The 27,216-nt window shown below is 41.5% G+C and overlaps 1 protein-coding gene across 21 annotated transcripts in view; it reads left to right on the forward strand.

The window, feature by feature from the left end:
- LOC108032084 (neurobeachin) overlaps window positions 1–27,216 on the forward strand; it is a 191,716-nt gene that overhangs the window by 139,177 nt on the left and 25,323 nt on the right. For 15 of the 21 annotated variants that reach the window (XM_017105936.3, XM_044093413.2, XM_044093409.2 and 12 more), the window contains 11 exons: window positions 9,899–10,025; window positions 14,095–14,291; window positions 17,278–17,399; window positions 17,554–17,680; window positions 17,765–17,884; window positions 19,709–19,855; window positions 20,252–20,837; window positions 20,941–21,026; window positions 23,447–23,587; window positions 24,004–24,143; window positions 24,561–24,774. In XM_017105936.3, the coding sequence (XP_016961425.3) occupies window positions 9,899–10,025; window positions 14,095–14,291; window positions 17,278–17,399; window positions 17,554–17,680; window positions 17,765–17,884; window positions 19,709–19,855; window positions 20,252–20,837; window positions 20,941–21,026; window positions 23,447–23,587; window positions 24,004–24,143; window positions 24,561–24,774 (2,007 nt within the window). The remainder of the gene's footprint in view (window positions 1–9,898; window positions 10,026–14,094; window positions 14,292–17,277; window positions 17,400–17,553; window positions 17,681–17,764; window positions 17,885–19,708; window positions 19,856–20,251; window positions 20,838–20,940; window positions 21,027–23,446; window positions 23,588–24,003; window positions 24,144–24,560; window positions 24,775–27,216) is intronic. The other 6 variants (XM_050888012.1, XM_044093417.2, XM_050888008.1 and 3 more) reach the window with 1 other exon arrangement.

A 27,216-nucleotide genomic window follows, 5' to 3' on the forward strand; every position in this document is an offset into this window, starting at 1 on the left:
GCGGGCCAGAATCGAATTGAAATGCACACAAGAATAACAAAAGTTTTACGGACACAACGGACATGGAGCAAGGATTGCCAGGCAGGCAGGCAGTCAGGCGGCCATCTAAAAGGAGATGGACAGATAAGGAAAGAAAGGGATAGATATGGAGGAGAAAACGAGAGGGAGAGCGATTGGGCAGGAAGGACACACTTTGAAATGGGTTCAACATTAGCCAGGACCTGGCATTTGTATTGGCAGCGTTGCCTTTTGTGTGTTTTTGGCCTTTTGATGCCGCCTTTTATTACATTTGTGTCGCTGGCGATATGCTTTGCTCTACGCCTCCTTTTTTTTGTTGTTTTGTTTGATTTTTGTATACCCTTCTAAGGGGTATGGTGCACTCTTTACTCTAATTTACTCGTTTTTTGTGTTGCGTAAAGCCTTTTAATGATAAGTTTGGCTTTAACTCATTTCTACGCTTAGGTGCTCATACCTGGTCACACACTTTATTTCGCTGGCGCTGCAAATGTGACTCTGGTAACACTGGAACCCACAAAAAACTGTATGCTAGCTCTGTTTTTTCTATATTTACTGATGATATTTAAGCTCTACTAGGGTATTTAACCTTCCGACATTCCATATTTTCTTTATATCCGATTTTAGCCCACTCTTTCCTCTCTTGGAGCCCCCTTTGGGATTCTTTTCTTGTTTTATTTTTTGTTATTGGCAGCACTCGTCACGTAGGGGACAACGGCGATGGCAACGACGACAGTCAAATACATTGAATGACCCGAACCTGACCCCCATGCCCCATGGCTGAACTGTCGTACGACGACGCCGCTGCCGCCGCCCCCTAGCGCCGTCAACAAACCACCCACCGCCCATGGAGACCGTTACTGCCTCGGCCTTGCGGTGGTTTTCGACCTGGGTGGCCACCCGTTGAGTTTAAAGAATTGTCTGGCATGTGAAAAGGTCATTTAATTTCTTTTTGATTTGTTTTTGCTTCGGCTCTCCGGGTTCTGTGCGCTTTTGAGACCGACGCGCGGGCGTCATTAAAGTGTAAATGTATTTTTAAGTAGACGCCTCTTCTCCGCAGGAAAAATAGAATTACCAAAACTGGTCTGGAGTGAAATGGGCCGAAATAGCGTAGTCGAAAATCCCAAAAGCCGCACAAGTTTCAATATTTTTTTTTTCTGCTCCTTCTTTTCACTTTTCCCCAGCACCCCTCCCCCGTTTTGTGCTTTTCGCTTGAGTTAATAGCATTTTAAGTACGTTGGGTTCAGGGTATTCTGGCGGATTTTTGGATGCACAAAGCATATAGGCAATAGAAGTTTTATATAGCCAATCAAAAGCGAACTTGGAAGTTAATTTCAATTGAAATTAAAAGCACATTATTGGCCGGAGGTGGTGGCGGTGATTAAAAGGGAATGCGAAATGGGAGAAGAGAATGGACGGAAAAGTCCTTGACTTTTTGCGGAGTAACTTGGAATATTTAATTAGGTGACTTAAGTAACTTAAATAATTTTTTATTTATCTAATTATTTTTATATTTAGTTGAGAATTCTTTTATTTTATTATTTTTTATTTACCTTTTATATTTATTTTAATATTCTTAATATTCATTTTTATTATTATTATTTTATTTATTTTTTGTATTACTTTTTTTATTATATTTGTATTTATTTTTTGTATTATTTTTTTTGTATTATTATTTAAATTATTTAAAAGTGAAATTAAAACTTTTCCTTAACGTTTTCCTGGGTTTATGATACTTTCTCGTTGATTTTATTTATTTTTCCGCTTTCCATCCGCAGTTTCTTCCGGTGGCCTTGACAAATCCCAGGTTAAAGGCCAATTAGAGTGCATTTCTTTGCAGAAAATTGTAGATCCCACAGCTATGGAAATTTTTTGCCGCAGAAAGGCGGTTTTTTCTTTTTCTTTTTGGTTTTGGTTTTGGTTTTTTTTATTTTTTATTATTTTATTTCGTTGTTATGCTGCTTTTCCGCTCTGCTGCCAGCCATGAAAAATGTATAAAGTTTAGAGCTTCTTCTTCTTGTTGTGCCGCCAAGGCCTCAGGGCGAACACACGAGCCATATGGGCGTGGCCGATCGCAGGGGCGGGGAAAAATGGGGGGCGGGGCGTTATGTCTGGATTTAGCGGTCGCTGTGAAAAACTGTTTGGAAATACTTTTTGAGCCGCTTTGCATTTTTGGCTTGTGGGCTTAGCATCGAGGCACATGTGTCGCCGGTGGAAAATGTAGCAAGCCGGGGGGAGAAGAATTGGAGAAGAAGGGGTTTCAGCGACAAAATGCCGCACACACATGAGTTTTGTCATTCAATTTTGACACGCGTCTTTCAGCCCCGTGCCCAACCGCAGCTCCCCAACTCCTGCCCCGCCCCCTTTACCCCTTTGGCAACTGAGATTTTAGATTTCAGATTTTCCATTTTCCACCCAGATCCAACAGATTTCTCAGTCTCATCAATATGCAAAAAGGCAACAGCCGAAAGCTGATGCTTTTGAGTAGGGAAAAAGGGGTCAACGCGGCGACAAGGGGTTAGCCTTGCCCACTGTTAACGCCCCCGCAACCCCTTTATTTTTGTTTTGCCACCCACCGCCCACTTCCGCTACTCGGTCGTGCGTCAAAAGCAATGCAAACTTTCTGCGGCCGACAAAAAAATCCCAAATAATATCACAGAGAGTGGCAAGAGAAAAAAAAAATATCAAAAAATAAAAAAAAACGTAGAGAATGAAAAGAAAATTATTATGGAAATGTCAACGTGAAACTTTTGCACAAATGCGCTGCTTCCGCTTAACCCTCTACTGCCGCTTCTGCGACACATATGGTAGCGGCACTTTCGACCACTTTTTGCCAGCACAATTGAATTTCATGTTTGACACGACACCCCCTGGCGCCACCCCCTGGCACCACCCCGTCGGGGAAAGTTTCCTTTTGTTTTCCACCCACGCCGCCTCCTTCTTTGGGAAAACCCCAAATGCGTTTTGCGATTTATGCGAGAAATTTTAATGCGATTCCCATTGGCTTCGCTGGGGAATTTGGATTCGCATCAGATTCGAGTTACGGATTCGAATTTGGGATCGCATTTCCTCTGGGCCAAGAGTGTGTATGCCTTGCTGCGGTCGAAAGCAGAACTCCATTTGCATAAGAGTTAATTATGAAAGCCACGTTTGTGACAGTGGCAAAAGGTGCTGGAAAATTGGTCTGTGGTCAAATATATTCTCAAGAAAAATTAAATTAAAAAAGCCTTTTTAACTCATGAAATAGTCATACATTTTTTCTTTCCAAAGTTCGCAGCCAAGAGAAGTCCGAATTATTTAAATAACTCTCCAACTGATATTTAAAAAAGCCCTCTTAAGTAAGGATAAAAAAAAAGGAAAATGTGTTGTGAAAAATATGAGGAAAAGGGGAAAACAGACTCTGTTGACTTTGGCGACACCTTTTCTTTGTGCATAATTCAATTTGCGGCACTTGACAGCATCAAAGGGTTGACATAATTCGTTTTTTTCCCTCCTGAACCCTCTTTATTTTCAACCCACTCGCCCTTTTTGGATTTTTTTTAAAGTTTCTGGGGTGTTTTTTTATATTTTTTCGACTCCGTCAGGCGTCAGTGATTGTGCGCGCGACTTTAAGCGCGTTTTTCGCAGCTTGCCTTCAATTTGTGACACCTTAATGGCCAACTGAGCAGGGACAACGTGCTCTGGGGTCTCCGGCATCGGTTTCGGTCAATTCTTAATTACATCTTCGCCCCATGGGCCACCCACTTCTCGCACTTTTCCGGGGAAATTTAATTCAACGATGGAGAACTGAAAATTGCTCTCAATTAACTTGTTAGTCCCTCGAAAAAAAAAAGGAAAAGGGTTGAATGCCTCATCGAACTTTGTTTGCCCTCGCCCTCGCAGCAGTGGAAAACTTTTAATTTGCGAAAGATAATTTTTGAGGGCAAACAAACCCAGTGACAAAATAAAAATCATTAGGAAATGGCCAGAAAAAAGGGGGGAAGAAATGACACTGGGCAACATAGAATATATTTACGAGGAAGGAAAACACTTTCTCCTTTTCTAGCTCCAAAGTTTATTGGTTTATTGTAGGCCAGTGTATTAGAATTTCCATTGGACCAAACATCAAGACAAAATATATTTATTGCCATTAAAAAAAACAAAAAAAAGGGAATACCTCAACCCTTCGACCGCTTGACATAAATTAATTAAATAAATTAGAAAATGTGCCTGAAAACAAAATTGAAATGGAATACTTTGGCGTAATTAACTTGAGGGGAAGTAGAGTTGCGTAGCGGATGTTGTGCGGGGGACAAAGGCCGGGGCAGAGGCGCAGAGGGAGGGGTCAGAGGTCAGGGCAAGTGATTGCCCTTTGTCACTTGGCACTTGAGTGGCAACGTAGCAACGTGGCAGAGTTCGAGTTCAAGTCGTTGCAGCGAGCAAGGACAAAACAACAACAGCACACACAATAACATCAACTGACAGGATGTCCATTAAAGATACGGCAATCTATCCAGGAACAGCCATCCGGTTCTACACATCAACCCCACATAAACTGTCGCAAGCGATTTGCCCCCGACTTTTCAGGTGTACTAAGTTATTCATGAGTGCAAAACAGTGATAGCTGTCAGTTCGTTTTGTTTGAATCTCTTTGTGTTAGAGTTTTATAAAGTAACACAGAGCTATCTGTTGGGTTAAAAGCATTCAATTCGATTGGCTTTTATTTAATTATTTATTTGTCAGTTGCAGATTGTCATATTTAATTCGGGTAAATGGTTTAATGTTGTTAAAAAATATGTTTACCAATATGATTTTGTTTTTTTTTATTAATCACTTCAAAATTGCTAAAAGTAGGCAGTACATTTTTAATGGTAGTCCTCTGAACTTAAAAATTTGTTGTTGCATACTCTTAGACAGCTAAAATTACAATTGAACCTGGTATGAAATCATTAAATGATTAAATGCCTTTATTTTTGTGGTTATTAGGTGTCTAAAAGTATGCAGCGAATAAAGGATGATAGTCCTGTGACCCTAAAACTTATTGTTGCATTCTTATAGACAGCTAAAAATTACATTTAAACGTAGTTAAATTATATCTTTAAATGATTAATGACTATCATTTGTAACCCCATCGGGAATCAATGAAAATGGAACGCTTCACAAATGATTTCACATATTATGCCACCTTTGTGTTGACTGAATTTATGTTCCACTCTTTGTGAGACCCCCACAAACACCGATGGGCATTCTAAAATCGCCACTTTGTTCGCCTGTCTCGCTTTGATGACTCACCAGAATCGAAGGAGCCCTTTGCCGGAGTTTTCCGCCCCGGTTTCCCAACCCCTTTCCTGCCCCAGACTGCACTTTGTGTCAATGTTATGCACATCAGCCGTGGCAGAACGTCAATTTCAGTCAGTGTCTTTGCCATTTCAGTCAGTCTTTCAGCCATTCAGCCAGTCAGCCAGTAGACACTGCCGAGATGAAGAAGGCGCACGCTACTTAGTGTGCAAAATTGCCGACTCCGGTGTTTTGCATGTGCGTATATGTATCTGGGAGATATGCCTTCGTGCTTTTCCCCCATTTTCCTACGGCAAACTCAGAACCCAGCTACTGCTACTTCTTGCACAGTTGTGTTTGCATTGCAGCGGCAGATGCTGTCAATAATAAATTTCCGTTAGAGCCGCAGCAGATTTGCAAAAAAAAAAGGGAAAACCAGTTGGCTCGCCAGGCGGCACGTTTTCCGAAGCAGGCGGGGCGTTTAAGGAGGAAAACTGGGTGGAAAATTGGGTGGAAAATGGGTGAAAAGTCAGGAGCAGGAAGGAAGCACATAAGCGCATTGCCCAAGACAAGAAGGAGATTGAGGAAAAGGAAGGAGATTGCAGCTCGGCACTAAAAAGATGACATAAAGATAGAGACGGGCGGGTGTTGAAATTGAATAGGGGTAACGAAGCGTCAGGTTTACCACCCCCCGCCCCCCCCCCCCCCCCCCGCGCACCCGGAAAAGCAGGGAAAGGGGTGGAAAAGTAAGGAAAAACGCGCACTGCAGGCATGCAAACGATGCGCTGTCGCCTGATAAAGTATACGACCGATTGCCCGTTTCTGCTCGACGGGCCAAAAGGAAAAATCGCAGACGCTCAGCCAGACGGTGTGGATGCAAATGGAAAATGGAAAATCATCAGGGGGGCGGGGGTGGTGGCGCAGGGCAGCGGGCTGTGCGTTCGGGGGAAAAACTGGAGAATGGATCTCGATCCAAGGCATCAAGGCATGAGGAAAATAAGGCGGTGCCAGGGGCGGGGGCCGGGGCAGGGGCAGGGAGAAACCAAGACACGTTGATAAATTTATTGAAATTCTATTGAAACGAAACGATTTGACTGCGCCAAGGACCAAGGGACCAGGGACCAAAAGACAGAGAAGGGGACGGCCAGAGAGAGCCAGACAGAGACGGCAGGACGACCCACACAAATCGCTGATAAAGTGGAAAATGAGTGCAAAACAAAAAGTAAAGTGCAGAGGAAAATTGTCTCCATGTGGAAAGCGGCGGTTCAACTGTAGTAAATTGCAAATAAATTGCATGATACTGTGCACTGCGAGAAAATATTAAATATATTTGCGAGTAAATAAAAAAAAATGGTATAGGAATATATTATTTAAAATATTTCTTAATTTTTTATTAGCAAGTTAAAAAAAAATATATATTGTAAAATTTAATAAATATTTAAAATAATGGACATTAAAATTATTTTTCTAAGGGTTTAGTTCAAGTTCCTTAAAAATTACTTATACGACACGTTATCCCAAGAAAACTAAGCAAACACATCTATTTTTATTTTTTAACCTTGTCGAATTGCTTAGCTCTCTGAAATATTTGTAAAAACAGGAAAGAGCAAAAAATCATTGTTTAGTAAAAATATATGACACTTGTATAAAAAAATAAATTATTGATGAGAGGCAACAGTACGTATGAGTAATATTCCTATAAACTACGAAAAATATTTATTATATTGTGATTGGTTGTTAATATTCCACTTTAAAAATCTTTTTAAGTCCCAGAGCAACACTTTTTTGCTATACAAAATTTAAAAATTATTATTTATTAAATTGACTTCCTTAATAATTTAATGCAACATCATGTTATTAAATACTATTTTTCTATCTGTCGCCCGAAATGGCACCCAACGGCCGGGCAATTAAACTTTTGCCATTGCATAAATTTTATCTTGTTCTCTGGCCGGGCGGCTTTTATAGGTATTTTGCCTATTTTGGCGGGGATTGCGGGGCCACAACACAAAATCTTGGCAACTTTGCACTTAATTTTTAATTTTCTTCCATTTGGCCTTTGACCGGCCGCGCTGGACAAGCGATGCTCAATTTAACCTGGCCCAGGAAAAGCGAGCAACAAGCAGATGAAAATGCTCCACTGAGTTCCGCAGTAAAACACAAAAAAAAAAAAATAAACAGAGAGAAAAAGAGAGGAAAAGTCGGAAAATCTCGGCTCAAAGAAGCAGCCGCATTTCTGTAGCATACTTAAGGGGGGGTTGTCCGTGGAAAATGATGGAGGAGAGACAGATAAAAAAATGACAGGGGCGGCGAGGGGGTGGCGTAGAAAAGGCCAAATTTAATTTGTGCTCAGTGGCTGTGGCAACTCCGGGCCCTGTTGTTGCTGTTGCAGGGCCACGAAGAAATTGCTACCCAATTACGTAATAAAATCTGACTGAAGTTTCTACTCTTATTATTTAATTTTTTCTTTATCTTTACCTCTCTGCCTTCTCATCTCCTCGCCCCCCCCCCCCCCCCCCCCCTCCTCCTCAATGGGGAGCAAATTGTTCGAGCAGATTTGGTGGGGGATAAAAAAAAAAGAAATGGAAACGGCGAGGAAACACCATGAAGGGCGGTGGAAAATTCGCGGGGAACCCGCTGGAAAATCCCGCTTGGCGCTTATTAAGAAATAATGCTGCAAAAACAAAACGCAACGGCGTCAAATCAACTTTTGTTTTGCTGTTTTCTCATTGCGCCAGCAGCAAAACATTAAATGGGCTAAAATACAAAGAAAATAAATAAACACGAAATAACAAAGGCAAATGCTGAATAAGCCTATTCACAGGGCAAACAGAGGGCCCACGTCAAATAATTTAAGACTCTAGAGAAAATAAACAAAATATGTAGCGATTTTAATTATTAAATGGGCTAACTCGACCTAATTGCTCCCTTCTTAAAATAATCCAACAAATACTAAATAATCTAAAGTTCAATTGAAAAATTCTTAAAAGTATTGTTCCAAAAAATTCAAGATCTGAAGAACTCAATTTCGATTGCCAAATAAACAGCAATAAATGTGTTTTGGCCAACAAATTGTTGTTTTTTGGCCAGCAGCAAACCAGAGAGAAATCAGGAAAATCAGGGCCAAAATCAAAGGGCACGAAGAAAACTCCCGGGAAAGCGGAAAATGCTGGCAAACGACCAAGGACCCTGGGCAATAGCAAGTGCCCTGTGGTGCAGTTACTAAAATGCAGAGAGAGTATTTCTGATTTCACACAAAAGTACACACACAGTGTGTGTGTGTTCGTCAGTGAGTTTTGGTTATTTAAGTACGTTTTTGTATAGGCAAAAGCCGCTTTTCAAAACCCCAGGTGTAATTTGAAGCCCCGGAGGAAAATGTGGTGGAAAACCCATGAAAGCGTGAACATTTGTGGGCAATTTATAAATCGGAAAATTAAATTATGCGTGTTCAGTACATTAGAAAAACAAAAACGGGAAGAGTAGCTGGGGATCGGGAGAAATACGAGCTGCGATAAATGAAGCGTAAGACGACCTTTAAAACTGATAACCAATGGTTCAGAAAAACATGACAATAGTTGGGAAATTTTAAGTTTAATAATCTGAATTTATACACAGCTTATAAATATTAATTCTATTTAATATTATTAGTATATAATCCACAAAAAAAAATAAATTTCTCAAAATTGATATTATTATAAATTGTGAATTTAATTTGATTTAATTGTCAAGTTATTGCATCGAAAATTTTGAATTGGCTGAATAAATTAAAGAGATTCTCAGACTTTATTCCGTTCATAATCTCTTGTATTTATTCAGGTACTTAGTCACACGAATTTTCCCACAATTTCTGTGTATTTTTTTCTTATTATCGAAATTGTGGAAATGCCAGAAAATAACAGAAATATATATTCAAGGCGATATTCGCAACGCTTTCTCTGCAATTGCCAATCAATGTGCAATCTTCTCAGTTTCTGCGAATGTATCTGTTTGTGTTTGTGTGTGTGTGTGTGTGCTTATGCGAGTGTTTGTGTGTGCCAATGGCAATAATCATAAAAAACCGTCAAATGCTTTGTTTTTGTTCTCGAGAATTGAGGCAATAATGCTGAAAGGAAAAACGAAATTCGAGGAGGAAAACTCGGTCTTGGCTTGCGATTATTTTGCCATTACTTTCCATTATTTTACTTTATTTCAATGACTGTTTACATTAGGCACACACACACACATACACAGCTACTCTCGCACGCACACACACACGCTCTTGAGAAAAGAGAGAGAGAAATCAGCAGATAAGTGCTGCATACTTTCGAGCGCGTGAGCTGCTTATTTTGGTCTTTTCCCCCCACTTCCTGTCTTTGTTTGCCCTGCACGTGTGTGTCTGTATGTGTGTGTGTGCCAGTGTGCGTGTGTGAGTGTGCTAGCAATCTTGTATCTGTGTGAGGCACTTTACTTTTGCTTATTGAGCTGGGCAAAAGGCAAAAGCAATACTTGATACTTTGATTTCACCCTACACTTTTTCCTTCGAGATCTTCTCCTCCTCGCCTTCCTCCACACAGAAACAATCTTTATCTCTATATTTGTTGATAGCCATTTAAAATAAGCATTTCTCTTGTTTGCTTTCCAATTGCAGGCGGAGATTTGGAGCGTATTCATCGCCATCCTGCGCAAAAGCGTACGCAATCTGCAGGCCTGCACCGATGTCGGCCTCATCGAGCATGTCCTCGTCCGCCTGCAGCGCTCCGAAACGGTTGTGGCAGGTGAGAAAATCTTTTTTAATACTTACATATGCGAAATTACTTGCAAAGGTGTCTAGAAGTATGCAACTACATATTTCTAAACCGAAAATCCTTTGTATTTCCTTCCAAGAAATACCTTTGATTTTTACAGCCTACTTTTAGACACCTTTGCAAATTATTTAAAAAATGATAGATGAGTTTATTTTTGTTTTAATTTGTATTAAACACATATTTTCTATATATTTGTTTTCAACATTTTGAAAGCAGATAAAGGGAAAAATAAATTCGAGCTCAATTAAAAACAGTAGATTATTACTCCCTAGCTTTAATGACTCTTCTTTGAAAAGACATAATGAAAGGCATTCGAACCAAAGTCGGCCAATGCTTGATCAAAATTTTTTGCTGGGCAATTTGGAGTTCTCCGTTTCGCAGAACAATGGGGTTTACACTTTTCGGCCATTGTTTGACTGGTCTGAATAGATCCCAAGTTGACTCTGGTTTTTCGTTTGGTCTGGTCCGCTGAATTGCCTCTCGATTAATTTCACGCTTGTCAGCAGCACTGACACGCCCAGTTGCGTACCCCCGTGCCACGCCCCCCGGAAAACCACCGGGCCACCCAGAAACCACCCAAAAACCACCCAGTGGAGCACACAGTGAAAAGCCATGAGAAAATGGGGGGTGGGGATTTGATAGAACGGCCCAGCTCGGCGGCAAATTTGCTCTTCATTAGCGACCCTCGCTGGCCCCGCCCATCGGACCACCACCTCCTGCACCACCCTCTGCCCCACTCCCAACCCCCAGCACAAACACCAGGAGCAATACACACACACACACTCACAGCACATGATGCCTTAAGCATGTGCGTGCCTTTGGCTTTGATTTTGATTTTATTAAGTCAATGACACATCTGCGGTCTCCACGAAATCCCAGCAACCCCACCACTAACCACCCAAAACACCCAGCCACCCACCAAGCTCCCCTTCCTCTTCATTCCGCATTTAACGAACTGTAACTGCTGTCAATTTGCAGTCGCTGACTTTTGAGCTTCATGTGTGCGTGTGTGGGTGTGTGTGTGTGTGAGGCCCGAAGAAAGGAGAAAGCGGAGAAAGGAGGAGGAAGGCCGCAAACAAAGACATAATTTCATACAGACACTGAGGGAAACACTTATGAAGCAAATTACCTGTCTTCCTACCTATTTTCTGTTACTTATCTAGACCTTTTTTTAAACGGTGTTTTTAAAATCGTTTCCAAATCAGCCTAAAAGCACGCACTGTTTATATTTTACAATGAATCCATAAGACTTTCATTTCATAGCATACTTTTATACAGTGATTTCGTAGATATTCTAAATTTGTTGACAATTTCACTTATTACTTTTATACAAATTACAAATACTTGTTCCTTTTTTGAGCAGTGTATAAGGTATGTCTATCTATCCCGCTTCACCATTACACTATATATATATATATATACATAGCGTGTGTGTGTGTTACCTGACAAATGCCAAAACGTGACACTTGCCAAGAAATTAGATAAGTTAAAAGTTCGTTGTCTCGGGCAAAGTTCAGCTTAGAGTAGCAACTTCTCGGATTCCATAGATGTAACCTACCAGTATACTCGTATGTCTACGTATGAGTGGGTATCTGTATCTTTAGTAGTATCTGTATCTGTAACTCTTGGGGTACAGGATTCATTGCCCACTTTCCCGAGTTTCAACTTAAAGTGCTTAAAAACTCGGCAATGCAATCGCAAAAATTTGATAAAAGAAATTGTTGCGTTAAACGCTCTCACTTCTTTCTCCTACTCCAGCTCCTTATATATATATTTTTTATATATATCCTTCATCTCGCTGCTGCTGCTGATGATGATGATGAGTAGGGGCAGTAAAAACTTTGGCATGCCAAGGAAAATGTAATTAAATGCTGATGAAGCTGTGGCGTTGGCTGGGGAAAAAGTAAGCAGGGAAAAGTGTGTGGGAAGTGTAGGAAAAGCCGGGGGGGCTGAATACCAACTGGGGACCAACTGGGCGACATTGTCGTCTTGGGAATGCCGCAGGGGAATGGGCAGTTGGAGTTGGAGGTTGGAGGTCGGATAACTTGGGTCAACCCAGTGGCCCACAGGTTCAAGCTGCCAGAGTTACTCAATTTCTTAATTCACGCAACCGAAAACGTGTTGAATAGTGTGAATGCACTGGGAAATATTCGAGAGGCCAGGGGGTGATTAAAAATAAAAATAAAATAAATGCTCTAAAAATTCGGTTCACATAGGCACAACTTATGCAGCGAAACCTTTTCTTAAACCTAAAAATATTTAATTTTCTTTACCTTAAAGGCTGGGAATAAAAAACCCATATAATATTAATGATAAAATCAGATCATAGAAAAATCTTTTACTAAAGTTAGGAAATTGGTAAAAATTTGAAAGAAATAACTCAGTCAACGAGTCATTTAAAATCTACATTGTTTTTTTTTTATTTTTTAAAAAAGAGTTTATTATATATAAAATATATATTATTTTCAGTACAGCATTCTGCGTGTGTGTGTGTATAGGTGGGTGGTGGGCGGTAAATATGGGACGATATGGGAGCGAGTGAGAGGGGCGAACAGAAGGTAAGCCAACAGTCCAGGCATTAAAGCGGCCCGAGCGTCCCATTTCAATTAGTGTGCATTACAAATGAAGTTTGGGAATAGCGCAGCGGTCGTTGGAAAACCAGACGACCTCACTACGCCCCTCGGGAGGAGGGCGTGGCACGTGGGCGGCGGAGTACGAGAGACAGCAATACATACAAAGAGAGAGAGAGACAGGGCTATAGCCAGCGGAGGCAATCAGTTTGAACTCCGGAATTAATAACTATTTGGCCAAGCTTTTGGCTAAAACTTGATTGAAAATGCATCCCTCACAAGAGGGAGATGTCGAAAATAGAGCGAGACAGGGCGCAACTTCTTGAAACAGAGCGGGATGGCAAGAGGGAGATAGAAAGAGAGGGGAATAGTATGAGCAAGCGAGAAGGGACACCATCTTCCACAACATCATCATCCGCGTGGCTCATTGAGGACATAGATAGATAAACGATGGAAATAGTTTTCGGTTCAAAAACTTTTACCCCTTGGGAGTTTTCCTATTAAAATTTCATAATTTATATTGCAAGTCAATTGAAACTTGCGAGCTAAATGTCCTGCAGCAGCTTTGAATAATATCTCGTAGATAGTTTGCAGACAAGAATATTGCAGAGATATTTACACAAGGCTGTATTTGAATAAATTCAGAAGTAATATTTATGGTTATTCTTGTTAAAAAAATATATATATCTGTCTTTTATATATATATATTTGGAGATTTTCTATAGAGTAATGATCACATTTTTGAGACATCTAATTAACCAATAAATACGACGGTTATGTGGCAACTTTTCGCCGCCTCCTGACCTTCCCGCGCTTCCTTTCGCGCCTGGCAATGGCAATGCTAAATCAAATGCAATATAGACGAGATGGCCTTGCCACAACCACCGCCCCTCGGTCCTTTGGCATTCGCTGTGAGAGCGTGTGTCCTTGCCACTTGGCTGAGCGCGAGGACTTTGCATTCGGTTTCGCATTTGCATTCGCATTTGCAACTTGCCACCTGAGCTAAAACGGGATCTTGATTGTTGCCACAAACACCCACAAACACCCACGAACACCTACATACACGGTTGAGTTTGGCAGCCTGTCAGGTGCATTTGCACACATCCTTTAGGCCTTCAGCCCATTTCCGGCCTTTCCGCATTTAATGGCCTGGACATATAGCTAGGATAAGTCTGTATTGTTTACTTATAACATCATAATGGATCCCCAAATTATCCTAGCAAATCAATTTATAAAATTAAATCCAATTAAATCGGATTTTTCGATTCAAGTTTATATCTTTAAGATTTTCAAAAACCTCTTCAACGCCAAGAAAATAACGTTTATAACCGTCCATCATGCACAGCATTTAGCAATTTAAGTTTTATTTTTTTTTCAAGTTTCATAAACCCCCGACATGGGTTGCATAAACGTGTTTCTGCCGCTGACACTAACCCCCCTTCCTTGGCCACCCACCTCCTTACTTTCAGATCTGCTCATCGAGATGCTGGGCGTGCTGGCCAGCTATAGCATCACGGTCAAGGAGCTGAAGCTGCTCTTCGGCACGATGAAGGCCACCAACGGCAAGTGGCCGCGTCACTCGGCCAAGCTGCTGAACGTCCTGCGGCAGATGCCACATCGCAACGGACCGGATGTGTTCTTCAGCTTTCCGGGCCGCAAGGGATCGGTGAGTTCTAATAGACAGGATATGACGGGGATGACCACAAACAAATATGTACGCGAGAATTTATGACTGAATTTAAAGTGGCTTTTTAAAAGTTAAAGCCTCTAGCTTAAAGTTTTTGATGACTTTAGTGATGCGAAATCGTTACAAGCACGAGAATTGTTCAAGCGCGAACACATGAATTCCCAAAAATAGAGAAATTTGATATTTAAAATGATTGTCGATTTCTCTAAACTTTTTATGACTCTTCATGCACTCTTTGATGACATAACTTGAGTTGTATCATCCTGATTTAGACGTGGGATACCTTTTTGAATTTGTATTTAAAAGCTCTATAAATCTACATTTAAATATTTAGTTTTGAAGAGGGTCCAAATTTTAGCCCATTTTCATGTTCGATTTTTCCGTAATTCCAATGGGTTTCAGTATGGGACCCCAAAACCGCACTACCAAAACCCATAACTTGGGTAATTTAATCGCGATTCCAAAGGTTGATGTCTGTATGAGTTTGTGTCTGATTTTCCTATTATTCTGCATTTAAATATTTCCTTTTAAAGAGGGTCGAAATTTTAACACATTTTCATGTTCGATTTTTCCGTAATTCCCATGAGTTTCGGCATGGCACCCCAAAACTGCACTTCCAATACCCATAACTTGGGTAGTTGTATCCCGATTTCAAAGGTTGATATCTCTATGATATATCTCCCATTTTTTTCCAATATTGAGGCCATGCAATTCGCCAGAATTTTTTATTGAATGCAACTGGCAAAGGAACAAAGGCCAATTCACCCCGGCACATTCGATATAGGATGAGGTCCCTCGGGGATGCTCCTCCGTCGACATTTCCGGGGGCTTTTATTTTATTGCGTCGCACTTAAAACGAATTCGAAATGTGTTTTTCGCAGCCAAGCTCCGTGTATGTGTACTTTTTCCTGTGTTTGTTATCTATGAGCTTGACCACTCCCACGTTTCACGTATTTTTTCCCTGTTTTTTGGGCGGAGGAGCACTCTATCGATGTGTCCATCGCCCCATAAACACATAAAAAATGCCATAAAGTGAATTGGAAGTCGAATGTGAGCATTGCATGGATAGCGTTTGGCAATTGTCGCAAAATGTCTAATAAATAGACGGGTGCCAGTCGGCGCGAAAGCCCAACAGAGGGGTCACCCAACCATCCATCCAACCATCTATCCAACCATTCAATCCACATGAAATCCACCGCGCAATCCCCTCTCATTTCGGGGTTTTTCCTTTTTGCGTGGGGACTTTTCACGCGTTTCGGGTTTTTTTTTTTAATTTTCCGTTTAGCCAGCTTTTTGGTGGGGGGTGGTGGTGAGAAGTAACCATTCGCCCCACTTAACCAACGATCTGCGATCCACAAGTACGCCTAATGCCATCGATGGTGCTGATTGCAACAGGATGACGACGGGACTCGATTCGAATAATGAGATTTTCGGAAAAGCCAAAACCCAAAATCACCAGGGCGCCATTTCAGCTTCCTGTGCCCCGCGTTTACCCACTACTGTCACGGGAAATGGGCGAAAATTGGGGAAAATGTGGCAAGTGTGCGAGTCTGTGTGTGGTGCAAAGTTGCCTGCAACCGCAGCAAAACTCCAACAACAGTGTCAGCCTTTGTCACGTCCGCCTGGCCTTAACCCATTTAGACCCGTCGGTCTGCTCTGGACCCCCAAAAAGTGGTCTCCATGTCCCAACTTGCCACTCGAAGAGGCGAGACCACTAGATAAGTGCAAAGTAAATGAAATTTGATCTTTGCGAGAGGGTTAAATAGTTGCACAGAGTTCAAGAGCAAACAAGTGATTTAATAAACTAAAAGCAGAACGAATAACTCGGTAGATAAAGGGGTGAAATAAACCGTTAGGAATCAATTTAAATGTTAAGTCAACTAAATGGCTTAAATAATAAGTCACTACATAAGATTATATTTAATTCCAAATCCCGAAATTAAGTCGAAGTAGTACAACTTAACTAAACTACCTTACTACTACAATACTACATAAACAATTGACAATAAAATAAAAAAAAAATCTATTTAAGATTAGCTAAATAAGCAAAGTTATGAAACTCAAGGAGAGGAAATTCCCTGAAAAGGATCAACTAAAATCAATCAAACAACTCCAAAGCCATCGCACAGCATTTTAGTACCAAATATTAGTTCAAAGCAATCAACAAAGTCAATTATTTAAAGCAAAAACATAGGGCTAATAGATAATTTCCCAGAGATTGTCGAGTGACTTTTGGCCATCAAGTGCATAAATATTTGCTTTCAGATGGCAGATGGCCTCAAGCGGATAATGTCAAATGACATTTCGAGAGAGAGAAATAATATAATGGCATTTTCCACAGACATTATTCAGACAGACAAAGTGAAGTGTATTAAATTTATGAACTGCCAGCAAAATTGCACACTTTTAATAGTAAATAGACAGTTGCGTTGCTTTCAGCTTGAATTTATCCTTTTTTCCTTTGGCTAAACATCGTCGCCACAGGATTGGAGATAAATCAAATGTGCTCATTTCCTTTTAATTTCAGTTTATTTCTGTTTTGCGGCTTCTTCTGTTGAATTCTCCAACTCCAACTGGCCTGACCTGCCTTTCCTTTTGCATTTCTGGCTTCTGGCTTCTGGCTGCTGGTATTGCTTTGAGTTTTGAGGTTGCCACAGGAAATACGTTCGTGTGTAGTCTGTGTTTTGATGTGGAATGTGCCACAAGTTTACCAGCCAGTCAAAAGTATTTTCCTCTCCTCTGTGATTTATGCACAGCCCGGTCTTTGGAGTACGGAATTTTGGAGAGAGGCCTTTGGTAATTTTCAGAGTTGTTTGTGTCCGTATGCAAAGTCAATTATGCGGCTTATTAATGTTAATTTCCCCAATCACACCGAGTGTTTAACTATCTCTAATTGATATTTAACATAGTATTTGCGGTTGAACTTCAATTGATTGTAATCGGTTTTTGGTTTTCACTTTTACAGGCCATGGTCCTGCCGCCGCTGGCCAAATGGCCCTATGAGAATGGGTTCACCTTCACCACCTGGTTCCGGCTGGATCCCATTAATTCGGTGAATATAGAGCGGGAGAAGCCCTACCTGTACTGGTGAGTATTGCTCTAGGCTAACAAATAACTAAGATGTGTCTCCTCTCATTACCACCTAAATAATCATCTCTAGGCAATGTTGCATTGCTTTCTATCGATTTGAAGCCATTAATCGATAATCGATACATGTAATTTACAACCTTAATACTTCCAGCTTCAAGACATCGAAGGGTGTGGGCTACACGGCGCATTTTGTGGGCAACTGCCTTGTCCTCACCTCGATGAAGGTCAAGGGCAAGGGCTTTCAGCATTGTGTCAAATACGAATTCCAGCCACGAAAGGTAAGATAATCCCCAATCTGCACCACTCACCACTCGAATTTGCCTTGACGCTCGTCTCTCCTGTCTTTTCTGTATCCATTTCAGTGGTATATGATTGCCATAGTGTATATATACAATCGTTGGACGAAAAGCGAAATCAAGTGCCTCGTTAATGGACAGCTGGCCTCTTCAACTGAGATGGCCTGGTTTGTTTCCACAAACGATGTGAGTACCCATGGACATCTCAATAGCATATCATTTCGATAAATATTTATTGAACGTGCTGAATTGTGTTGTCTGTTGTGATAAGCAGGCGGCAGGCATTTATGCATAGAGCACTAGCATTATTATTGAAATAGCTTAGATAATATGTGAAGATAATGGAGGTTTTCATAGTATTTAAATAGAAAATTTAATATTTCTTATATTAAACAAGTTGTGTCTAAAACTTTGCAATTAATTGCGAGGTTTTTTTTTTGCGTTTTAAAGCTTGCTTACATTTTTTTTTTTTTTATTTAATTAACATCTTTATTTAATATAATCCAGGAACAGATCTAATTAAAGCCTTTAACCTAAATGTTTTCTTAAGTAAATAATCTCTTAATTATAAATTATAATTAGTTTTCAACTTGGTATATAGGAGTAGCTCAAATTACGACTAATTTCAAGTAAATAATATATTCATATTAGTCTCTTAGGAGCAGCCCAAAATGTCTTCTTTTGAGCCTGCGAATTGGGATAGCCCCCTGTAATCTCCGGGCTAGACGATTACGGTGGGCAGTTAGACGGTCGTTGTACCTGCTTGAGAAGAACGATATTTGGTCTTCAACAAGACTCAGGTTTAGGTCATTGTGAAGCGTTTGGCCGCTAACGAACCACTCACAGCCAGTGATTTGTCTTAATGTTTTGTTCTGGACGGTTTGGAAACGTTTTCGGTGGGACGCAGCCGCCACTCCCCAAATTTGGATTCCATATCTCCAAGTTGGTGCGATGATTTGTTGATAAATGTGCCGCTTGCATCTTAGAGATAATTTGCTTTTCTTGTTTAGCATCCAGAATAATTGGTTCCGCTTTAGGTTGCACATTTTGACGACTCTGGCAATATGTTCTCGGAAGGTTAGGCGTTTGTCCAGTGTGAGGCCTAGGTATTTCGCCTTAGTCGCTTGCTCTATGTCCACATTATTAATGTGGACCACCGGAGTTGTTTTTCGGCGTAACGTAAAGCAAACGTTTACGCATTTGCTTTCGTTGATTTTGATATTGTTCGCCGTGGCCCATTTCTCGAATTCGTTGAGGTAGGTTTGCAGCGTTTGTGAAGACTCGGTCTCACTGTTCGAGGAGCTGAGAAAGCAGACGTCGTCAGCGAAGCTGGCCAGCAGCATTTTGCTGTTGTCGTAGGTCATTTCTTCATAGCTTGGCTTGGGGATGTCTGCTGTAAAGATGGAGTACAGTAGCGGTCCTAAGACGCTTCCTTGGGGAACGCCAGCTGTAATGGCAACATTTGCAGAGATTGCGTCTCTGGACTGGACGCAAAAATCTCTGTTTGTGAGAAACGATCTGATGAGCTCAAACAGGTTGGCTGGCAGCGCTGTTTTGACTTTGGCTAGTAGTCCCGGGATCCAAACTCTATCAAATGCCTGTTGTATGTCAAGAAAGATGCCGTTGCAGTATTCTTTATTGTCGTAGGCCTTCAGGATGTGATTGACTACACGGTGCAATTGCTCAATCGTACTGTGGCCGGCTCTGAATCCGAATTGGTGCATTGGGATAGTATCATTGTCTTCTAGGTGTATTATAAGTCGGGAAGCTATCAGCCTTTCCATTACCTTCGATAAAGAGGGCAGGAGGCTGATATTGCTTACATTTAAATTTACAAATATTGTACCAAAGGCGTCTAAAAGTATGCACTGAAATAAAACAAATGTGGAATTTCCAATCCTAAAGTATATTGTAGCATACTTTTGGATGCCTTTTAAAGCGATTTCAATTGTGAATGCCTTTTGCTCGAAATCGGACCACTTTAACCAACTTGTTCCAACCCCTTTCCAGCCCTTTGACAAGTGCTACATTGGAGCAACCCCCGAACTGGACGAGGAGCGCGTGTTCTGTGGCCAAATGTCGGCGATCTATCTTTTCAGCGAGGCCCTGACCACGCAGCAGATCTGTGCGATGCACCGCCTGGGCCCCGGCTACAAGGTAAGCGATGCGATGTGAGCAACGATGGTCTAGGGTTTTTCAGTGGGTGGGTTGGTTGGTTGGTTGGTTGCTGGGCTGGCTGCATTGGTGACCTGCTGACCTAATGACCCACCCCACAGCACCACGCCCAACCGTCGACAGCGAGAGTCAAGCGCACGCACCACTGCACCACTTTTGCACAGCCGAAATGCCGCAGCAAAAATGTCCTCGTCTGTACAGAATAATGTAATTCGTTTAAACATATATATATATATATTCTTTTTTTTTTTGCTCTTTTTTTCCTCTCTCTCTCTCGTTCCGTGTTTTTTAAACTTCCTGTCCGATGCACCGCTAAAAAAACTGCACCAAACACCAAAAAAAAAATCCAACAAAAAATACACTGTCTGCAAAAAACAGTCGCAGTTCCGGTTCGACAACGAGTGCTATCTAAATCTGCCGGACAATCACAAGCGGGTGAGTCACTTTCAACTTCTGCCAGCGACCTTGGGGGCGTCGGCGCTGCCGGGCGGCAGTGGGAGTGGCACCGGAAGCGGCAGCGATGCAGCGGCGGCGGCAGCAGCGCTTGCCGCCGGCCAGCAACAGCAGTTGCAGCTGCAGTTCCAAACGCTGGCCGCCGAACAGGAGGCGCGGGCCATCGACTGGGCCGACGAGAAGCTCGATTTGAATGCGGCATTTGTGAAGATCCGAGCGGTCCTCACCGCCCGCAATGCGGTGACCTTGGCGGTCACCGGAAGTAGCAGTGGCAGTGCCTCGAATGCAGCATCTTCCGCAGCAGCAGCTGGAGGAGGAGGAGGAGGAGGAGCCACTGCGGCAGTAGCAACATCTGCTGCTGCTGCCTCGGCGGCGACACACAATGAAAACGATGCAGCAGCAGCAGCGGCGGCGGCGGCGGCGGCGGTGCAACAGCAGCAACATGCAACATCAACGGGCAATGCGGACGATCCGCTCGGCCATTTGCCCACCGGAAATGCTTCTTCTTTTGGTATTTACACTCTTCCTTTTTCGTTCATTTGCCTCCGTTTTTCATTTTGATTTTTAATTATAATTTGTATTTAACTTTTCATTTGGGAAACGCAATCCAACAGAGCAACTCCGTCGCATGTCCAGTGTGAGCAGCTTGAACTCACTGTTGGGAGCCGCCGACACTGAGGAGGTCAACCAGCTGAAAGCTGTAAGCGAACTTTGTTTCTATTACATTTAATTTGGTTTTTTATTACAACTTTTTAGTAACTATTATTTCATATTTTAGTTTGTTTCAAACGGCTAGTTTTTGTAGGGTTAGCTAGAATTTTGTCACTTGGGTCTGGAAAATGTTTAATTATATATTTATTTATACTCAGTTCAAAAAGCAATTGAAAATGTCCTAAAACCTATGTTTTGTCTTGAAAATAATTTTAAATTTAATTTCAAGTGTCTACAAGTATGCAGTAAATAAAAGAGGGGATAATAAGAGATGTACTACAGAGCTGCAAGGAAATTGTTGCATACTTTTAGACATTTAGAAAAGGAATTTTGAAGAGATTTAAAGAAAATAGTGATTTGGCTGGCACCTTTGAGTAATCTGTTTAAATAAATTAAAAATTAGTATGTTCTGCCTTTTAATATTTCCAAAAAGTTATCCAATTAAGGATACTGCCGCCAGTTCTTAAATTAAAAAAATTCATAGTAATATATACATTTTTGTAACCCCGTTATACACACATAAGCAAAAAGTTATTACAATTTCGTTGAGCAATTAAGAAGTTACCGGCAGCAATTAAATCGATAGCTCAATGTTTGGTTTTCGGTATACATTCCCCTCGTTTTAAAGTCAGAGGTGGCTGTGTTTATGCCCGTTTCGAAGTAGGGAGAAGTAAATGTAGCGTATACTCGTACCTGGGCAGGTGTCTCAAAACACCGTGAGCCCAAGAAAATAACATAAAAAAAAAAAAAAAATATATACCCAACTGGCGGTAGACAAAGGCGAACATGTAAGGCCAAAAACCGACCACCCACGGCCCACCGCCCACCGGAGATTGTTGGAAATCTTTGGGCGCGCATGTTCCATATTCCGCTAGAGCATTTTCTATGCCTGTGCGGGCCGGTGGTGTGCTGTAAGCTGCTCCACATTTCAGGACCCGAAACAGCTATTATGTAGACAGCCCACCCACTTTTCACTCGCCACCCCCTCCAAAACTCACCTGTGCCAGGTATTATGCCATTTTCCAGGGGGGCGGCGGAGGAGGGGCCGTGGTTGGGGGTCGGAAAAGTGAGTGCTTTAGTTATTTTGAATGTTGTTTTTATGTGCCAAATCGGGAGTTGAGTTAATGGGATGGGAAAACACGGCCACACACACACACACACTCCAATACACTCGCGCACACGCAATCACATTTACACACAAACATTGCGCTTTTAAGGGGGGGGGAAATGGTGAGGAAAATAGGTGGGCGAAAGTTATGATCCGTGGAAGAAAACTGTGACGCGAAATAAATGTTAAAGAAACGCTCATTCAACTGGTAGAAATACAAGCTTAGAGCTACTTTTGATTTAGTACTTATTTTTAGTAAACATATATAATATATGGAATATTTTTCTCTTGTACCTTATTAATTTCGTATTATTTTCTACCTTATTATGTTTCGCTTTCAAGGAGATTTTTCTTTCTTTTTGATTGCTTGCCTAATTTCTTGATTATTTGCTCTTCTTGGGAATAACACAAAGAAGTATTTTTAGCAGCAAATTAGGCAGCCGAGAATAAGTATTATAATTGTATAAGCACCAGCTTACATGTATGGCACACACAAAAACACAACACACACTGCCGAAATGCACAAAAAGTGAGAAAATCTCGGTGCTCGGGGAAAATCTGCAAAGCAAAAATAAGCAGAAATCCAATTGTATATATATTCCTGAACAGCATTCGAATAGTTTGATATGGAACACTCGTGTGGGTAAATCTAAGAGGGTTTCCATAGATTTTAATAGCTTTTAACAGAGCACAAAGAACTAGAACTTCATGGGAGAGCTGTAAATAAATTGTTTTTCAGTTTCACAAAGATTTACCGGGCTCAACAAACTGATTTTACTTCAATTCCCCAATGCTTGTTTCATTTTTGAATTTATTTGAATTTATTACATTTTTAATTAAACGATTTCCTCAAGTTTTGTAAATATTACTTTGGTATCTGGGCATTTTATGCTTTGGATTTTCAAACTTGGCTTTGCCTCGGAAACGTGCTTGTCCCGTCCGCTGTGTGTTGCTGTGTGTGTTTGTTTCCTTTTTATTTTGTGTGCCAGCTTAAAGCCAAAGCCAAAGCCAAAAGCAAAAGCAAAGCTAAAGACAAAGCCTAAGTAAATTGCAATAGCTGAGGACAAATCTTTGGACCATGGAGACCCTGGCGTCCATGGTGTCCCCCCCCAGGGCCCCCAGCTCGATGCCACTCGATGACTCGCCGAAAGCCCAGCCTAATCCCAGCCCCACATATAGTATAGACACACACACTCACTCCTCCTATTCCCCAGATGTACCCAGATTCCCCCACAGATATTTCCCCAGATCTTTCCACTGACTGAAACCATCTACTCGTGTTTTTTGTGCTCCCCCCACAGGTCCTGTACGATGGCAAACTATCGAATGCCATTGTGTTCATGTACAATCCGGTGGCCACCGATGGTCAACTGTGTCTGCAGTCGTCGCCCAAGGGAAACGTTTCATATTTCGTGCACACACCGCATGCGCTGATGTTGCAGGTGAGTGAATGACTGGGAGGAGGAGGAGCACCTTGAAGGTGAAAAGGTGGGGGTTCATAGTTCATAAGCCTCGCAGGGAGCATAAATTCAATGCAGAACATTTTACGACACCAGCGCATGCCTTGGCATTTCTTATTAGCCCCAGCGAAAAGGTCCGAGCACACCACGACGACGACAACGACGACGACGCTGGCCCCCGAAAATTATTCAATAAATTTTGTAGTAATTTCTTGGGCAAACAACACACAAATCATAAGAACGGAGTTGGGGCAGGTGCCCTGGACGGCACCAAGAGGCACGACTGCGAACGTGTCCTGTGCAAAATACAGCGAATACCAAGCTGATGACAGCTTAGGCGATTAATAGAGCTCTGATTAAATTGAAATTTGCCTTTGCTCTCACTTTTGCCCCTGCAGGATGTTAAGGCCGTGGTCACGCACTCGATACACTGCACCCTCAACTCGATTGGCGGCATCCAGGTGCTGTTCCCGCTCTTCTCGCAGCTGGACATGGCCCACGAGGGCCTGGGCGACATCAAGCGGGATCCCACGCTGTGGTGAGTGATCCAGATATTTCAGAAATCTGATATCTTATAGATGCAGAACATGTCATTTCATTCAAGTAGCTTGTAACTACCTTGTGGTCATCAAAGGCCATGTAATAAATATTTTTAATAAGTAGTTGTATCTTGTAGAATCAAAATATATTTTATAACTCCTTAGTGATCGCAAAACTTGTATAAAAGTGTCTAAAAGTATGCAACACTCGGCTCTGCATTTAAAATATATTGTTGCATACTTTCAGACACCATTTTTAGAGATTTCAAATAGCAGCATCGTATTCTGGATTTCCAATGCTTTCTCAATTCCCTTTATGTTGAGTAATTTTTGTCTTGTATCCTGATTGACAATCAATCATTTGTAAGATATATATTCTTAAGAACTGCCCTGATATTTCCTTTTGCTTTCCACAGCTCCAAGCTGCTGGGCTTCATCTGTGAACTGGTGGAGACATCGCAGACGGTGCAGCAGCACATGATCCAGAACCGGGGCTTCCTGGTCATCTCGTTCATGCTGCAGCGCTCCTCCCGCGAACACCTCACCCTCGAGGTCCTGGGGTCCTTCCTGAACCTCACCAAGTATCTGGTCACCTGCCTGTCGGCCAACAGTGATCTGCTGCTCAAGCAGGTAAGTCGGCGGCGAAGGCCCCGCATGCCTGCCCATTCGTTAGCCTGTAACAAATACTCTATATATACCATAAATACGTATGATAATAAGGAGGGACGATCGGTTGCATTGCGGACCACGCTGCGTATACGCAACGTCATTGGCATGCCGTGTTCTGTTGTGATGAATGTGACATGTATTCCTATGTATGATACCGTATATGTATAATAACTAAGTTCGATCTAAGTGCCAGTTATGTTTCTTTTTCCTTTTGCGGGGTGGTTAAGCATGCGAAAAGCCCGCCCCTCAGCTGAAAATCTCCTTGCGAATTTGATTTACAACTTTGTTACGCGTTCTTGTTGTTCGTTTACACCCGACATGATGAGAAAAAAAAAAGAACCAAACAAAACAAAAATGAAAACCCAACCCATCGATTGTTTTTCGGGTGGCATGTTAACCCATCTCTCCGGAAAAAAGAAAAACACAGAAAAAAAAAGGAAAATCCCAGAAATGATATGCGATTTTGTCTCGTTTGTTGCTTTCTCTGTCTCTATCTCTCTCTCTCTCTACACCCACACACATACACACACACACGATTATACATATATTTATACATCCAACTCTATCTATCGCACTCACTGTGTTTTGCCTTTTGTTGATGATGATTTGATGATGATGATGATGGCGCACAGTTGAACACAGGCCTGCGTAATCCTTTCAAAAAAGTAAACACAACCGTAAACAACTGCTCACATTTCTCGTTATAAGTAACTGCACTTGAGAATCTCTTAAGCAAATATACTCGTACTCGTACTCGTACTCGTACTCTTACTACTCGCATATACTCACAAGCATCCAACGTCTATACACCCAGCCACCCACTCGAGATATATGTATTATACCCACATATATTTGTATATATACCTACGTATCTCCGGCATATTTATGTTTGTTTTATGCCATTTGCCAGCCCGTGCGACCTGGAGGATATATATCCCCCTCGAAATCCCATTGGTCGCCCATTGAATTCTATAACCCGCTTAGTTTAAAGGTAGAGCAAAGTCTTTGTTCTATTATTTAGTCTGAGCGGAAGATGAAAACTGAACGAAGTGGCATTTGATTGATTCTCTTATCAGTTAACTAACTCAAGCGACTTTGAGTGTATTACTCTGTTTTGTGTCTTATTTAAAAAATGTTTTATTTAATGCTTGAGTTCATTGTTGAAGATAATCAGTTACAATCTTTCATTGCTTACTTAATCGGATTTTATGTTTGCCGGACTGTTGCATGCACTACTCGCACACTGTTTATCTGCATGAGATGTGCTTCGAGGAAGCTTATCGATTGGCCTAAAGCAAATTGTTCCATTCCTGCGTTCCGATTGCGATCAGTTGCCGCCATTCAAACCATTTGCGTTCCATTCCGTTTCGTTTCGCTTGCACTTTGCACCTGCCTGGGCACCTCGCTTCGATTCGCTTGATCAGCTCGAAAACATAAATGAGATTAATCAAAATTAATACTTTCCCTAGCCAGAAATCAGCAAGACAATGAATAGCCAAAAAGAAGAACAAATATTAACTACAACTTAACTGTCTTCTTCTACTTTTGTCTGCTTTCTCTTTCACTCTCACTCTCTATTTATCTCTCCCCTGCGCTCTCTCTCTCTCTCTCTTTCTCTCGACCTCTCTCTGTGTGTCTCCTGCCACGCCCACCGTTCCCACACGTTCCACACTCATGATCGCTTCTCCATTTCAATCGTTCCCCGCTTCTTACTACTGTGATCGTTTATCGATAACTCAACTAAAATGCGCCTCATCGATACTCAAACACTCAAATCACACTCAAATACCACAACAACAACAACAATAAATAAACAACAACTACAACTGAACTAAAAACAACATTTAAATCAACATGAACAACAACAGTTCTACCAGGTGAAGCTCAATTCTCGAATTCTCTGTACTCTCTGTACTTGCATATATTCCAAATACTATATCCAATATATGTGTAACATATGTGTTTCCGTTTCCGTTTCCGTTCCACTGTTCATAACGTTTCGTTTCATTTTGTGTCTGTGTTTAGCGTAATTTGTTGAACATCATCAGTGTATATATGAAAGTAAACTCCCATCTCATCATCATTTCCGAACACATTCATCGATTTACATCCCATATAGATGTGTATAATATAGCCAACTCATTTCGCTCTTCATTCCACTTTGTTCCGTTACGCTTTGTCAAACCGCAGAACCGCAACGATAAACCGCATAATCTTATTAACTTTGTGGAAAACCTTGAGCGCCACCTCAAAGCCCCTTTTCCACCAAAAAAAAAGAAACCCCTCCGATTTTTCTTAAGCTTTCGCTGGACCCTTGCCACATTTTTCACCCCACACACACTACTCCGCTCCTCACTCAATTTGTTCAATGTGTCATTTGGATAATTGAAGCGAAAGTTGTGT

Source organism: Drosophila biarmipes, chromosome X, assembly GCF_025231255.1.
Source record: "Drosophila biarmipes strain raj3 chromosome X, RU_DBia_V1.1, whole genome shotgun sequence".
In the NCBI taxonomy this organism is placed as follows: Eukaryota; Metazoa; Arthropoda; class Insecta; order Diptera; family Drosophilidae; genus Drosophila; species Drosophila biarmipes.